This window comes from Mesoplodon mirus (assembly GCF_964341445.2).
Source record: "Mesoplodon mirus genome assembly, chromosome: 2".
NCBI lineage: Eukaryota > Metazoa > Chordata > Mammalia > Artiodactyla > Ziphiidae > Mesoplodon > Mesoplodon mirus.
Genome location: NC_138977.1, coordinates 155557553 through 155574283, shown reverse-complemented (window position 1 = coordinate 155574283; position 16731 = coordinate 155557553). Strand labels below are relative to the sequence as shown.

Genomic DNA, 16731 nt, shown 5'->3' with positions numbered 1-16731 from the left:
ATTCATTTATTCAAACAAATATTTTTTGAAAGCCAACTCTACCCTGAAGCAAAAACCTAATTAACTCCTCTTCCTTACATATGGTTATAAAAAGATCTCAAAACCTCCCTTTTGACCACTAAGTAGAACTCTAAAACTCTCTTCCACCCCATTACAAGAAGCAATTTTACTTCCTAACCCTATTAGTCCTTCAATAAAGAACAGATGAAGAATGTCTTCTGAATGTTTTTTTGAAAAGATACCACGCTTTCCTTCCCACTGAAATACCAGAAGCAAAAGTCAGACCAAATCTGTCCCCTGAGAAGAGTAACTCTGGACTTTGCTAAAGGGATAAGATGAGTGTTATCAGATCTGTATAACATGGTCAGACAAGAGCCTGTGTCACATCTTCCCAAGCTCGCCCATGCGAGCATGCCTTGTGTTTAGAATAGACCTACAGATGAGAGAAAAATCAAAAGTCAGGTCTGTTGTTGACACTTGCTGTGTCAGTAACAGTGGTTCAGCACTGCTGCCGTGAATACCTCAGTTGGTCCAGCATACATCATGGGAGATGGGAAGATGGCCACCACTGTGGTTTCAGGATTCAGGACTCCTTCCTCCAGCACTGCAGCATGCTGCTTCATACGCCACATCAGAGGAACATCATCGTCCTTTGTCCAGCCACCAAGAGGGTGAAGGAGAAGGACAGGGCGCCGGTAGCCCCTCTCTAGAAGTTGCTTATGGGTATCCTGCATTAATAGAGCATGGCCATTGTGCACTGGGTTGCGTAACTGAAATGCAAAGACAGCATCTGAAAGAGAATATTCAGAGTTAATAATAGTCCTTTTCTAACAGATTACCTTCCAAAGGGTAAGCAGCAATTCTTCTTGAAGCTTGATGCTTAGGATTAAGCAAACACGCATGCTCAGAATCAGAAACTGGTGAAAAACATGTACAGCGCTGACCATTTACTCCAAGGCAACACGATATAGTAATTATTACTTTACAAATCTTACAAGCCTGAGCATGTGTCACATAGTAGTGATAGATTTATAACAATTACTTTCTGAATTCATGGGCAACCTGAGAATGATAATCAGACCTTCTGGCCCTAATATCTCGGTTCAGCTGCTTGCAATGGATATAAATTCTTGGTCTATGCCTTAATTACCCATCAAGTCAACCCTGCCGTTGGACCTAAGATACTCCTTTATTGAAGGAAGACAGAAAGACAGAGATATGTAGAGTTTAAAAAATTTACTTACTATCCAAATAAGCTCATTTATACTGATTACTCTACTTGACTGGAACCCAATGTTGTTTTGTGATGCCAAGTCTCAATTTTGGATTGTAGTTTAGCAACAGCAATGTCCCTTACAAGGACCATTGCTATTTACTCAAATGTTGAAAACTGCTGGATTAATTAAACTGGTTAACTATGTAACATCTGATTACAACCCTGGCTTCACTCCTACGTGGGGCTCTTGCTATCAGAAGACCTTTCTTAGAAGGCATGGTTCCTTGGAGTCATAGAGTAATTTCACAGAACAGAGTAACAATGAAGTTACAGGAGCTCTGTATTTGATGCCCTCACAATATCTGATACATCATCACGCCATGTTGATCCAATCTTGACTCAGAGAGGAACAACTTCCTCTTCCCGAATAATTTTAAGCCAAATAGTACAACATCCCCAATCTATTCTCAATTCTGACCCTCTTCTATCACCATGACAAAAGGCACAGAAAGAAAACTATGGCACCCTACTTGACCAGGAGATTTTTGGGGACACATCCTGTGATATTCCAAGATTTAGAGCATTTTCACTATGCTTTGAAGTTCTCAAGTTACCTTTTCTTGAGAAACAAGGCTGGTTTTCACCAAAGAAATAGCTGCTAGCTTTTATCTGCTAGTTTTAGCATGCTGCATATACTGCCAAATGGTGATTTTTCTAATTCCATCATTCCATCTACATTTATTAGTTGAATTTCTACTATAAGTTAGTTTCCACTTCTCCTCCTTATATGACATAAAGTACAAAAAAGAAGTCTTGATACAAATATGTGAGTATTTAAAATTATGCTGCTTTAAGGAAATGGGAGGAGCGGTACAGACCTGAAAGTTTTTCTCTCCTTTTAAAATCACTTCAAACTTTGGATATAGTATATGGATATCAAAAGATTTCAAAACATCCCTTTTAGCCATTAAGTAGAACTCCAGAACTCCCCTTCCCCAAGACCAAGAAGGAATTTTACTTCCTGACTCTATTATACTCCAGTCCTTCCAAAAAAGAACAGATGAAGAATGTCTCCTGAATACGAGCACTAACACTGCTCCATTTAGGGGGGATTACTGCCTGAACTGAACTTGCATTCTGATTCTGGCCTAAATCTCATCAGCAACTTTAGTTCTCTCCCCTCTCTTCCCTTTGTACTGCCCATTCTTTGTAAACAGCCTTGAAGCACAACAGAGACACTTACTAAGCATTAATAAATCCTACTACTGGGCTAATGTGAGTTACTGCACTGATGGAGAGGTTGAGGGCGAGTGGCTCCAGGTTTGCACCACGGGGAAGAAAGAGAGTAAGAGGACTCTGGCCCAGCATAAGCCTGTAGCACCAGGGCCGAGGAGATGCCTGCATGGTAGGGGCAAATAGGGCCAGGGCTGAGAAGACAGTTCATTTGCCTGGGAGCGTAAACAGAGCAAATAAGTAAATAGATTGAGTAGAATGGCAGCCAGGATTCTCACTGTAGGAGAGGAGGCAAAAATACCAAAAAGAAGAAAGGCTAGAAAAGACCACGTGGTATTGGATTAGGGTTGAAAATAGCAGCGTGACCTCATGGTTTTCAGCTACATAGACAGATATATACAGGAACAGATATAAATGTGTGTGAGTGTATGTGCTTATGCACATTTCTTGGTTCTGTCCGCTGAAAGGTCCTACGAGCAATGACTACCCAGTGGCAATGAGCAAAACTAAAGCCCAAATTTTACATTCTAAATACTATTCCTCACTTAAACCAGGGTTCCTTGGCAAAATGGCCAATTCTAGGGCTAGGGCACGGAAAGTACAACATGAGCTGGAACGTCTTTTGTGTCATAAGGAAAGGAAGTGCTCAGAGAATAATGAGGACTTGTCAAAAGGATCCAGCAACCAGTCTGACATGGTCCCAAAGGCCAACCTAGGACAAGCTAAATATCAAGTAAATAATAATATTAATGGATTGTAAACCACTGAGTAAATCGGAATCTGTAAATCCAGAAACAATAAAATAAATGAAAAAACCAATGGAGGAGAAGGGGAAACTCTTACAGTAGAAAGTCAACTAATAAACGTAGATGGAATGATGGAATTAGAAAAATCACCATTTGGCAGCATTTGCAGCATGCTAAAACTAGCAGATAAAAGTTTGATGACAAGGGGGTATTTATGGAGTCTCAAAATCTCTCCCCCAAAATACCTGTTAGTACATACAAAATAATTTGTTAACTTTACAGCACAAAAACCTGGTAAACATGATCTTAAATGATAAAAGTTAACTTTAAAAAAGTTAACCTCATCTGTAATAGGACAAATCAAAATTGTGAGCCACCAAATACGATGTGCCAAGAATTCAGCATTGTTTCCTGCAGGATTCCTGACAAAAATGTGTAACTGGAACCTAATCATGAGGAAACAGCAGATAAACCCAAACTGAGAGACAGTCAAGAAAGTAAACGACATGACTATTCAAAAATGCCAAAGTTGTAAAAGACACAACAAAGACTAAGCGACTGTTCCGAATGAAGTAGACTAAAGAGACATGACTGACACCCTGAACCAGGAAGGAAAGGTGGCAAAGAGAAGATTTTAGTTGTCATTGCTGGTTTTGTGATAAAATACATTATTGGGACAGTGGCATGATGTGAGTGAAGTGCACAGATTAGACAATATTATATCAATGGTATTTTCCTGAGTTTGATGAGCATACTGAGGTGAGGTAGGAGACTGTCCTTATCTTCAGGAAATACATATGGAAATAACTAAGGAGTAATGAGGCATCATGTCTGCAACTTTCAAAGAAAGTGAGAATGAGAAAGCAAAGAAATATAACGTTAATTATGGAAACTGGGTGAAGAATATATAGGAGTTCTTGGTACTATTCTTGTAATTTTTCTGTAAATTTAAAATTATTTCAAAATAAAAAGTTAAAAAACAAAGTAAAAAATTATGACAGGAGACATATGAACTGGTTATAACATGTAGATTTTATTTAGATCCTGATTCAAACAAACTATAAAAAAAAGAAATGTGACTACTATGAAATTATCAGAAATATAAACACTGACTAGATATTTGATAGTATTAAGAAACTATTGATATTATCATTATTTAGGTGCAATAGTGACATCATGGTTGTATTTCTTAAAGTCCTTACCTTTAAGAAATACTTTCTGAAATATTTAGATGGTAATGACATGGGGTTTGAGATTTGCTTCAGAATAATATGCAGGGATGCAGTGGGGTAGGTAGGAGTACAGGTGAAACAAGAGTAGCCAAGAGTTGGTACCACTGAATTTGGGTTAGAGGTATATAGGCATTCATTCACACTATTGTATCTACTTACAAATTAAGTAGCGTATGTTTAAAATTTTCCCTAATAATTTTTAAAAGAGAAGATACATGTAGAAGCAGCACTGCTTTGGAACATGATATTTACGGGTTCAAATTACAGGTCTAACAATTTTTAACCATGGACTGTCGTCTTTAAGGACTTAATTTCACTTTTGACACCTCCGTAGTGGGGATGATACTAAGGTTACTGTTATGAAGATAAAATAATATAAAGTACCCAGCACGGTGAGATGTACAGTGCAGTCACTTAAAAATCTAAGTTCCTTAAGACAATTCATTCTTCAAAAAAACCCAAAAAAACACCACATCTAAAAGTTCCTGGCAGGAAATTGAACCCACTGTTCTACTGGTGACTCAAGGTCTACTCTAGTATGAACTAACACTCCAGTGAGTGTTTCCAAGATGAGGGTGCATTAGCTCTGTGCTGCAATATGCAGCCTTCGCCTTCCTTAATCAGGAACAGGTGCCTAACTGTGAATAGGACCCCTGGGTAATACATCTCAGGTGTATGATGACTACATTCCTAGACTCCAATCAGGTCAAATCTGATTTTGTAAAATTGCCATTTAGCAAGATTATTTATATGAACAGCATGTGCAAAAGGAAACATCAATAAATTCTGTCTCAAATATACGTATTTCACAGATTCTAAAAATTCATCTACCTAGGTTTCCTTTCCAAAAAGAATTAATCTAGCTCCACACGGGACATTTAACAGATAAAGTTAAGATGAATGACTTATTAAAAGTTTACATTAGCAGCATATAAAGGATTTTGCTGCCAAAATTTCTTCCAGGTAGAATTATTTCCTTATTATCAGTTCCATTCAGAAATCCAATGATTATTTGCTCTGTCTGCCCATTTTTTCTTGCCAATATTACCAGGTTTTTCCTAAACTTCCAGCCTTTTCAATCCCTTGTTAACTATTTATCAATGAATTACACAAATGGCTTTAACTGCCTGTAGCTCCAGACTGCATTTTCATCCCTACCATCTGGTTTCCCCACTAGAGAACTTATGTGGATGAACAATGGAATGGAAGCACCTGATCCACTGGAAGCTTACACTCCCAAGGTATTGCCCCAAATAACATAACCCAGTATGCATCACCATTATATTTTCCTCCAACAATTCTCCATCAAGGATGGAAAAAGAATAATGGGCCACTATGGACCTGGGGCCACTGATACTTAGAGCAACTTTCAGTAATTCTTCACATTCTCATCCCCATTTTCTAAAGGACAAGTGAATTCCCCGTTGTCACACCAAAACTGGTAGAAAATACTTGCCTTTTCGCTTACAACTCTTTATGGATTAGTTTAAGACTGCTTTACCTAAGATCAGGGTTTCAACCGTGTCTGAAAATGGGACATTATCTTCAAAATGACTGGAATTTAATATTAACATTTATGATTTCCATTCCTTTCTAGCCTTCTGCCCCCATTCCTGGGAAAGGACCAGGAATTCCATACTTGTGATTTATAGAAATTACACTGTGAAGCTGCTGATGCCGTGCACAAAAACAAACTTTTCCTTCAAGAGCTAGAGTGAATATTTTAAGTTTTGCAGGCTATGGTGCTTCTGCTGCAATGACTCAACCCTGCCGAGCAGTGCAAAAACAGCCACAGACGATGCATAAGTGACTGTGGATATTTCCCAGTAAAACTTTATTTACAAGAACTGGCAGCGGGCCAGATTTGGCGTGCAGGCTGTGGTTTACCAACCTCTGAAAGACAAATGAAATTCGGGTGATGGAAGTAAGAGCACTGCAACCAAGACGCCTGGTGTGAGCAGAAGTGTGGAGGCAGGAAAGCAGATGTGTCTGAGGACACAGAATCATCCATCTTGTCAAAGATGGATACAAAGCCTAGCACGTGATATCACACAGAATTTTGAATGATAGGTTAGGAAGGATACTGTGTTCCAAACAGAGGTTGTGAGTTAATCAGTAATGTTGCCCAGAAAATTAGGCTAGTAGACTGTGCAGGACTGAGGTGGGGGAGGGTCAGTGGGTGGAGTGGGGAGACAGCAGAATCAGAAGACTGTAGCGCAGAAACGTGCTCCCATATTTTCCATATAAAATAAACCATCCACCAACTCTTCCATTCTCCCCACTGACTCAATCTATTTCTCCCCCAGGATACAGACAGGCTCGTCTGACCAATCACAACCTACACACTGGGAATGGGGTCACAACGGCAGAGACTGGCGCTGCCCGCTCCCTCAAACCCCTCCCCAGCGCTGAGGTCACTGAGCAGCGCTCTATGTGTTACTGACTCACAGATCTACGTCATCTGACCGAAACTCCCCTAAGCTCCAGACCGTCTCTCCACCTGCCTCTTAGCACTCCACGGGCACCTCAAATCCCCTCCTGCCAGCCTCCCTGCACACCTCTGGCCCTCCTCCATGCCCTCTGAGAGCAGGCACCACCACCCACTGCAGAGTCTTAGACTCTGGAGGACCACTGCCATCCTCCACACGCAGTGCATCGCTCTGTTCCCTAAACCTCACTAAACCCTGCTTTCTTCACTCCCCGTGCCCACATCAGCCCTTCATCCCTGCTTCACAAGACAACTGGTCTCCCCCCGCAACCCCATCTAGCCTCCATCCAGCAGCCAAAGCAGGCAGCGGGGCAGGGAAGAAAGGAGTTGGGACAGGATGAAAATTCTGTTTTAGATACACTGTCCTGGGGGAACAGTGGAACTGGTCCTGCCCCCAGGAGCTTACAATCTAGTCAGAGGAGGAGAAGCAAACATTCACTAATCAGAGAATAAATCCATGTTAGAAGGAATATACTTCCTTCAACTCCAAGAGGACATGATTAGATCTTTGTTTTCAGAAGGTAAGTCTGGTAACAATGTGAAGGATAAAGTGATGGAAGAAAAGAACGGGAATGGAGTCACTCCTTCAACTAATTCCTTCCTGCTCTGCCACATAGTGAGTATGAAACCCCTGCCAAATCCAAAAGGTACTTTCCTGTTTTAAAGTCCTGACCTCTCTGCTGCCTCTGACATTAAAAAAAAAAAAAAAAAAAAAAAAGCTATGCCACTGTCTTCACAGCCTCAAGGCCTGCTAACCATGGCACCAACCTTTTCTATTTCATCTGCCTCTTTATGCTTTTTCTTTAGTAAAAACCATGAAACACTGAAGAAAATTTGGAGGGGAAAAACCACCCCAAATGCACTATCTTAAAATAACTGTTTTTGGGTTTTTGAATAGTCTCCTAGTTTTTCTCCTTATGCACATGTTTTTACACAGATGTGATCAAATGTGTATGACATTTTATATTCTGCTTGGCCCATTTTGGTCTAGTCACCTGTTTCTGACATCCTGCAGTCCTCTCAGAGCCACAGAGTTCATTGCTGGGTCCTACGAAATTCTCAGAGCCAGAGTTCATTGCTGGGTCCTACGAAATTCTCAGAGCCACAGAGTTCATTGCTGGGTCCTATGAAATTCTTTCTTTACGTACTCATTCAGGAAACTTACCCCTTCGCCTGGATTCAATTACCATGTGCATACAGATGGCTTCTGTTAGCTGCATCCCTAAGTCCTGACCTTCCAACTCATCAGTTACAGAGACTTATTACTAAAAACGTTTCAATAGATGCTGCTCATTACCACCCCGCCCCTCAATTCCTTCACCTTCACTTACTACCCTCACATCTCAAGTCAAAAGCAGGTCCAGCTTCTAAAACCTGCACCTTCTCCTATACCTCATGTCTAAGTAAAAGAAGAGCCCCATACTACAGTTTCTCTCCCTCTCCTCCGGATTCGACACCATCCAGTCCAGGAGCCAACACACCATGTTAACAAGTACGGTCTGATCCCTTTCCCTCCAGCAGACGGAAGGGGAAGAAGACAGTGAAGAAGGTTCTTCTCGGGATGTGCTGATTTCTGACAGGGGAAGGAATGGCAACCATGAGTGTTTTCGAAGGTGGTGGGAGGAGGCTGGGCCCTGACCCCCAGAATACGTACAGGACACAGGCTGCCTAATCTAGTGCCACGGCCACGGAACCCTGATGTGGCACAGTACAAACACCTAGGCTGGACCCCTGTGCTGCACTTTCTCAGCGAGGGGTCCGGGGACAACTGCAGCTCCCCAGCAGGGCAGCTGTGAGCAACAAATGAGCTGGTCAGCAGGGGAGCGCTGCTAACTCCTTCCCCCAGATTTCTCAGACCTGCGCTTCACTGCCCAGCCCACAGGCAGAGCCCCGGCCTGCATCCCAACCACTAGACCCAGAATTACAACATCTGCCTGCTGTCTTCCTTTCAACTTCTCTGAAAACTGGCCTGCATACAGCAGTAATTAATAAGTCTTCTCTTGCAGTCCTACGCAAGCTCTATTATCTACCACTTTACCCCAAAGCTCTAAGTACAGGCATTTCTGATTTTCCCCAAATCAATATAGTAGCTGAACAAGAGAGTCCTGACAATCGCTCTAGTGTTGCTGGGAGGCAGGCTGGGGTGCACGCACGCTATGTTTTCGTGGGAGTTTTTTGAAGAGAGCTGGAAATGAGAAAGAGTTTGATCCCCCTCCTCCCTCGGGACTGTCATTTCTTGTACTTAAACTGCTCATGAGGGGGGAAAAAATCAACAAGACAGGGCTAGGCTACTTGACTAAATATGAATAGACTAGAATTTTTCATCAACAGGCACTCTCATACCCCAAAGTACGGCAGCAAGTTGTTTTTCTTTCTCAGGACTAGAAATGCTTTCAAATTAAAGTGAAAAATAATGTTGGATATAAAGCTTTTTTGCCAGCTGGACTCTGGACTGTCTGTTCTCCATTCCCCTTCCTGTCCAGTCCTGTCTCGTGCCTCTGTGCGCGTGTGCGCATGTGCACGTGTGCATGTGTGTGCATGTTTGGGGGTGGGAGTGCTGTACTCCTGCCTCCGTACGGGAGACATCAGTAGGCAACCAGAGAACGGAGGACAGAAGTCTCGCCCCAGTAGCATCCCGCTTCAGCGCTGTGATCACAGCGGGGTCTATACCCCGGACAACTAGCTCCTGCCCGGCAGCCCCTTGCCACAGCTCCAGCTCCTCTTACCCCACTTCAGAAACAATGCTGCCTTCCGACGCCCTGCAGGAATGGTCATACTACCCCAAATTGCCAGTCCCCGGATGCCTCACCATTCCTTGGTGGTTCCCTTAGCCCTGACCGCCCATCTTTAAATACTCACGTTGTTAGATAATGTTCACAGCTTCATCTGAGTGTGCCTTGACCTGACTGACAAGAGGCTCCATCACCCAATCTCAGATTACAGCATCTCCAGCCCACTGCCACGTATGGGCAAGAAAGCCCAGAGCCTTCAGAGGCAAACTATCTGCTTCCACCTCAGCTTTCTCAGGCATCTGTTGTTCCCAACTTTGCCTAATATATCCATCTACTGTCTCTATCCATTCATTTAAAATACAGTCTGTGGTTCAACAACTTGACAAAGCTTTCTCAGATTTATTCAACACTGTGCTACCACATACTAGCTTGAAAGAAATTATGTCAGCGTTTCCCTTTGTAACCCAGCAGGACACCAGTACTCTGTGTGTAATAAACACTAACTGGCTCTTACTTGGCTTAAGTGAAATTCAGTCTTTCTTTCCAGGATAGTGGTCAATCATCGGTGGTTCAAAGAACTTGCCATCTGGAACCATGTCACCTTGCAATCACTGACGTGGGTATTAAAGACCTCTCAATCCTTCCAGCTACAGAATGGTCTAGAAACAGCAAAACTGATCATATCAATGTGCACAGGACAACAACCCACATAGGGTAATCAAAGATTACCTAATATTCCCTAAGATGAGGGAAGAAGAAGGAGGGAGAGGTAAGAAAAGAAACCCTAAGTAAAAGAAAAAAAAAATATTCCCTGTTTTCTCTCCCTTGAACTATGATTTGTACACAAGAGTAGATGACTTGTTATTGGCTTCCAGAAAGAGTGAATAAGAACTATAAAGGGACCTCCTCAGTCTGTTGCTTATTTGCCTTAGTCTAAAATGGAAAAGTAAACAAAATAACAATCCATCATCTTTTTTGCTGGATTTAAGGCTAATAACCAGCTCTCAGCTACTTTAAACAAAGCTGCAATCACTCATTATGCAACAAATCCTCTAAATGATTTAAAATGTTTGGTACACAAGGAAGAATGTAAAACAGACGTAATATAAAGTCTTGGATTATGAATGATAATTTCTTGATAAGACCCCTCAACAGTGCTAAAAATTTATTTAGTAACACGAATTCCAGATATAAATTATTTTGAAAACAAATTAAAGTAAGCAGGGAGGTCTCAGCAAGTCCTCAGCGAAACATGTTCCTGTTCACCGGAAAAAAAGAGAGAAGTCTACACATATTAAACTATCAGATGCTTCTGGATGCAAATAAACGAAGACCCAACTAGAAGTGTCTTATACAACTCAAGCACGCATTAGGTCTTTGAATAACAAATCTGGATACAGAGGACCCAAGGGCTGGATCAGAAACTCAAACAGTATAAGATTCTTATGGATTCTCATGGTACAAAATGGCTACCAGAGCTCCAAACATTGTACCCTTAGGTGACAGCATCCAAAGCAGGAGGAAGAGGAAGGATGGGAAAGGATAACTTTTTGTCCTAAGCCAGTTTCTTTTCAGGAAGGAAAACCTTTCCCAGAAGCCCCACTTGCTTACATCTCAAAGGTCAAAACTGACTTACACATGGACCTTTAGGTCACACACTGACAAAAGAGAATGCGGCACCATCACTGACTTATGGCAGTCATGATGCAGTTCATGATACAGTCCTCTATGACTGGGCCCAAAACGTGTTAGCAAGAAAGAAGAGAACAAGCTGCTGTATAAGCAAGCACCGAGTGTAATATTCGGAGAAATTCCTGCACAAGTAGTTTAAGCCAAATATGTGCTTCAAATTCAGAGGAGAGGAATAAAATTCAGAAGGAGGAATGGGGTACCACACTATCAAATACCGTAAGGGGGCCAAGCAAAAAATGTGCATGAACGAGGCAGGCTGGTGGGGACTGTGGAGCTCTGAAGAGTGTGTGTCCATCTCGGGCCCCCAGTTCTTGATCACTTTCACATCACTTCAAATATCAGCTAATTACAATACAGCTTAAGAAAAAACAGATATTCTTCCTTTTCCCTTTACTTGTATACCCTTTACTTACTGGTAAAAACTAGCTTCCAACCCACATAACAGAAATAATGACACCTTAACCTCTTACTGTGTGCCAGGTACTATTACGGTGCCTAACCATCTTAGTTCATTTCACTTTTTAAAAATAAAATCCTATGTGTCAGGTACCATCACTGTCCTCATTTGTACAACTAGGGAACTGAGCCTTAAGAGAGGAAACCCCTTTCCCCACAACCACATAACTTCTAAGTGGTAAAGTAGGGGGCAGTGTGCACACAGGACTCTGAATGACTACCAAGGATCTGAGAGGTCACAGAACCTAAACACAACTGATGAAATGGGAGCTCTTGCCCAGATTCTGGAGTCACTTGGGAAGGCGGGCTTCTGGTTAATAAATACGGCTGAGCGGCCACGTAGTTCTTTAAAAGGCATCCATATCCACCTGACTTTTCTCAGCCATATCTCCTCAATTTGTACACAGAAGATATTTTAAAAAGCAGCACCAATGCTTAGTGTTTAACCATTTCCGTAGTGGGTGAGAATTCACTAGCAGCATGATTGTAGGAGGTTTCAAATTCTTCAGACCTTAAAAAACAGCCTCCTATAATCTACAGCGAATGCTGTGGCAGGCACCCGGAATTTGCAAGTGTGGGTGCACCAGTGTAAACACATCATTTACCTACTTCTGTGTAAAATATCTGCTAATCACAGATGTCTAATATAAAAATCCCTGCCCTGGGACACTTTCTAAGACAGTATTATAAAGAACAGTTTCTACAAACTCTCTATATTTACTGCTCCATTCTGTCCTAATCCAGAAATCTGAAATCATTATTAACCTACTCTACAACAACTTTTCCTGTTATTTGTTGACTGTCTCTCTCTTCTACACCATAAACTCCTGTCTTATTTATTTATGAATCCTCAGCACTTGGTACTCTGGCATATAAAGATGCAAAACAAACACTTGCTGAATGAATAGCAAATGTGATATTGTTGTTCTATTATTTTCTGCAGTGGTACATTCCACTCCAATAAGACATTCTGGGATATAAAGCACATTGATATGAGTGAACTACACAGGTTGATTCAGATTGACTACCTTTCCTTACATATTCCATTGCTAACTAAATTTATCTTTACTCCTCATTCTGTCTTACATTTTAGCAAGCATTGGAAAAAATCTTCAAGAACCTCCCCATCAAGCAGAAACTCCAAGTAATCCCATGTTAGATAATTAGGTCCATGTCTTACCTGCATTCATATCTTTAAACTTCTGCTTTAGCTCAGTAGGAGTAAAACGGTACTGATCAAGACCATCATTCCAATAAATTCGGTCCAAGACTTGAAGATCTCCTCCAATCAGCCAATCTCCTTGTTCCATAACCATCTAATGGCAAGAGAAAGAAAATAATTTTTTTTAACAGGAACCAATATCAAAATAAGTAAGAACATTTCTCTCATACAAGCTAAATATACCTGTAAACTACTTTCTTCTTAAGGTCAATGGTAAATCTGTTTGGTTTATCAACTGAACTGGCATTAGAGATGCTGTAGAATTAGAATATATTTTATAATTTTGCAAAGGATTTGTGATGCAGCTATTATATTTGCATATGAAACGCAAACAAAATCAAAATGAATAATTACTTTTTTAAGTAACCAAAACATTCTTTTCATTGCTGTTGTATGTTGATTAACAGAAAAGTGTGTAAGCCTGGGTCACCCTGCCCTCTTGTGTTCTCCAATCCTAAACTTTTGAGCAATTAAAGTAATGATGATGGAGCTGAACACAAATTCATGCCTTCCAATCTCCACACCGCCTCAAATTTCTTTCAGCTCCACTCGTGTCCTTTCTCTGCGTCTGAGAGAAGATATACCCTCAAGGACCCATCCATTTTTGCAATGCAGCTCAAGCTCTTCCCCCACGGCTTCAACTTACCTGCTAACAATGCACCTCAACTGCGTAGTCATTTCCTGCCTGCTCTCCCTCACTAGTAGGTCTCTACCCATCCACCAAACCACTCATTCAACGAATATTCATGAGGACTGGTATGTGTAAGGGCCTGGGCTAGGCACTGGGAAATACAGCAGAAAATGAGAGAGAAAGATCTTACTCCAATGGAACTTATATTTTAGTGGGCGAGACAGAGGAGAAACCAGAGAAATATCAGCTAGTGATAAACGTTGCAGAGAAAACAAACAGGGCACTGGAACACAGTGCCCAGGGAGTAGAGTGAATGGCATTTAAGAGAAAGGAGTTAGTAACTGCCTCTCTGAGGAAGGTGACATTTAACCTGAGAGGATGAAAAGGAACTCGTCACAGAGGTAAAGTAGTTCATGCAGAGGGACACCAAGTGCAAAGTCCTGGCGCAGAAACACGTTTCTGTCTTTGAGGAACAGAAAGAAAGCTAATGTGGCTAGAAGGTCAGAAAGGCCAAAGCAAGGAGAGGGGCAGCGGTAGTGGAAGAGATTGTGGAAGAAGGCCAGGGCCGGATCCCACAGCGCCTCACAGGTTTTATTCTGATTACAATGAGCAGCCACTGGAGAGTTTTAAAGGGGGCAGTGGTATGTTCAGATCTATATTTTTAAAAGACTCACTCTGGCTGCACTAGGAGAATGGATTTCAATGGGTATGACAGGAAGCAGGACTCCAGCCAGGAGACCGGGAGGGCATGGCCGGTACCGGGGGGCATGGGGCTGGAAGAGGAACACCCTGCTCTAGACCAGCCGGCTGGCTTCTTAAATCACCACGTCGTTTGTGACCCTGTCAAATCTGCCTGCCACCTCTCTGTTCCTAGGAAGGCAGAGCAGCATAGGGGAAAGAGCACAGAAGACCTAAGACAGACTCTAATCCTGACACTTCACAGGTACCTCTGCAGCTCTGGGCAAGTTGAACCCACTCTAAGACTCCTCAGAATAAAGAAAATAACCTTGTCTGCTTCTAAGGGTCACTATAAGGACTGAAAAGCAGAAACGTGGTTGAAAAGCATAAATACATGTAAATTGTTATTATGACTGAACAAAATTTTAACACCTTGGAGTAGAAACTGAAGCCCAAGGTCCTCTCTCCCACTGGACCACCAACTCTCTCTCAAACGCATGGAGTCTTCACTCCCCCTGCCCCAGAAACCTGGGAAGCCGTTTCTTACAGCTCTCTCCTATCCAACTGCTACTGGTTCCTCAAGGCTGCACACCAAGTACTAACTAACATAAGAAGTCTTATAGACTGCTCTAAATAAAAGTGGCACACAATATAAACAGCATTCACATATGTTCAGTGATTAAAAAATGTCTCCTCCAATGAATTCATACAAAAAGTACTCTCTAGTGGTAGGGCTTACATAGTACGTGAAGCTCTACATAAACCAATAATAACTTTCTGCTAAGGATTATGGAAGATGGCTTTAAAGCCCAAGGTCTTGGATTCAAATCAGACCCTCATCCCAACCATAAGCTGCATTTGGCCAAGAACATATATCCCCCATAAAGTCTCAATTTCTCCATGTGTAAGATGGAAATACCACCCATCCTAAAGGTCTGCTATGTGGTTCAAAAAATTTACATAAGCATGGTTTGTAAACTATGTTATTTGTTATTAATAACTGTAGAATTTTAATGCTGAAGGAATGTCTGACACCGTTAGTTCAACCTCATTTTATAAAACAATATATTTGCCTGTTTTTTAAGTTTATCACTTTTTTGTCCTACATAAGACAATGAAATGAAATTTAACACACTTCCATGATCTAAACAGAAGTTATATAAAGTTTCTAGGTAAAGCTACTAAAATTTCACTTAGTTTCTTTCTTTTTTTTTTTTTCGGCTGCACCATGCAGCCTGCAGGATCTTAGTTCCCCGACCAGGGGTCCAATCAGGGCCCTGGCAGTGAAAGTGCTGAGTCTAACTACTGGACTGCCAGGGAACTCCTTCGCTTAGTTTCTTTAAAAGTTCAAAGTCTACTTTAAAACAGATGACAGAAATGTGACTTCAGTGATAATGTTTCACATACAATACATAAAATACATGAGGCCCTTTGGGGAGACCAATTAAAAATTTCACTGCTTTCATACCAGAAACACAATGTTCAATTAAAAGCCCACATTGGATAAAATCACCCAGCGTGGGCTCCCATAGCACCCTGCCATCACATCCTACCTGTAAGTACAAGATCAATGTCTGCGCCCACCACCAGACAGCATGCTCCAAGCATATAGAGATTGCCCCTGCCGTGCACATCAGCCCTATATACCCAGCATTAGCACCTAGCTCAGTGCCTGGTGTAGAGTAGATGTTTAAAAAATATTTGCTGAATATTTATGTGGACCAAACAACAAAACCATATGCTCATCACACTAAGTTCCAGCCTTGATTCTGCAAAATATTAACAGTTCCAATGGCATAATTGATATACAGGTAATGCCTCACATTTCAGCACAAACATTACTGGCAAATCAAGATAAAATGCAGCAAGGTTTACTCAGGACCTTGATGTAGGGGTGGTTCTTGCATGTTGTTCCCCACTGCCTGGCACAGCGCTCCTCCTTCCTGTGCTCAAAAAACTCTGGATTGCGAAGAATAGCCACGCGGCGGCCCTCGTACATCAGAGCAAAAGCCGTGCAGCCGTCCAGCCTCTCTTTATCTTCCTGAGTAGCTGTCAGAACTATCGGTACTGACAAGTTAATGACACCCCCTGCAGGGCACAAAAGAACATAAAGCACACAGCTTGCATTACTCAGCGGGCCTCACATCTACCTTTCACACTTCAGTAGACACTCTTCAAATAATAAAAGATTTATTGCTCCAGTGACAGTGTTTCCACTGGTACCTGGCACAGAAAAGCAGGGAGAGAACAAGCAACAAACCCAGAGTTGAAAACAAAACAAAACAGCAAAAATTAAGAACCTCAACAATGTGTGCAGCAATACTCCTCACAACCACTCATGAAACTGTCTTTAGGGGTAAGAATCACAGAAGTTTAAGAAACTGTTGAGTAAGGAAGAATCAGCT

At 41.7% G+C, this 16731-nt stretch overlaps 1 protein-coding gene across 5 annotated transcripts in view; it reads right to left on the bottom strand.

The window, feature by feature from the left end:
• PAPSS1 (3'-phosphoadenosine 5'-phosphosulfate synthase 1) overlaps positions 1–16731 on the bottom strand; it is a 108686-nt gene that overhangs the window by 33042 nt on the left and 58913 nt on the right. For all 5 annotated transcript variants that reach the window (XM_082642414.1, XM_082642413.1, XM_082642411.1 and 2 more), the window contains 3 exons: positions 16209–16414; positions 12976–13111; positions 522–790 (listed from right to left, as the gene is read on the bottom strand). In XM_082642414.1, the coding sequence (XP_082498540.1) occupies positions 522–790; positions 12976–13111; positions 16209–16414 (611 nt within the window). The remainder of the gene's footprint in view (positions 1–521; positions 791–12975; positions 13112–16208; positions 16415–16731) is intronic.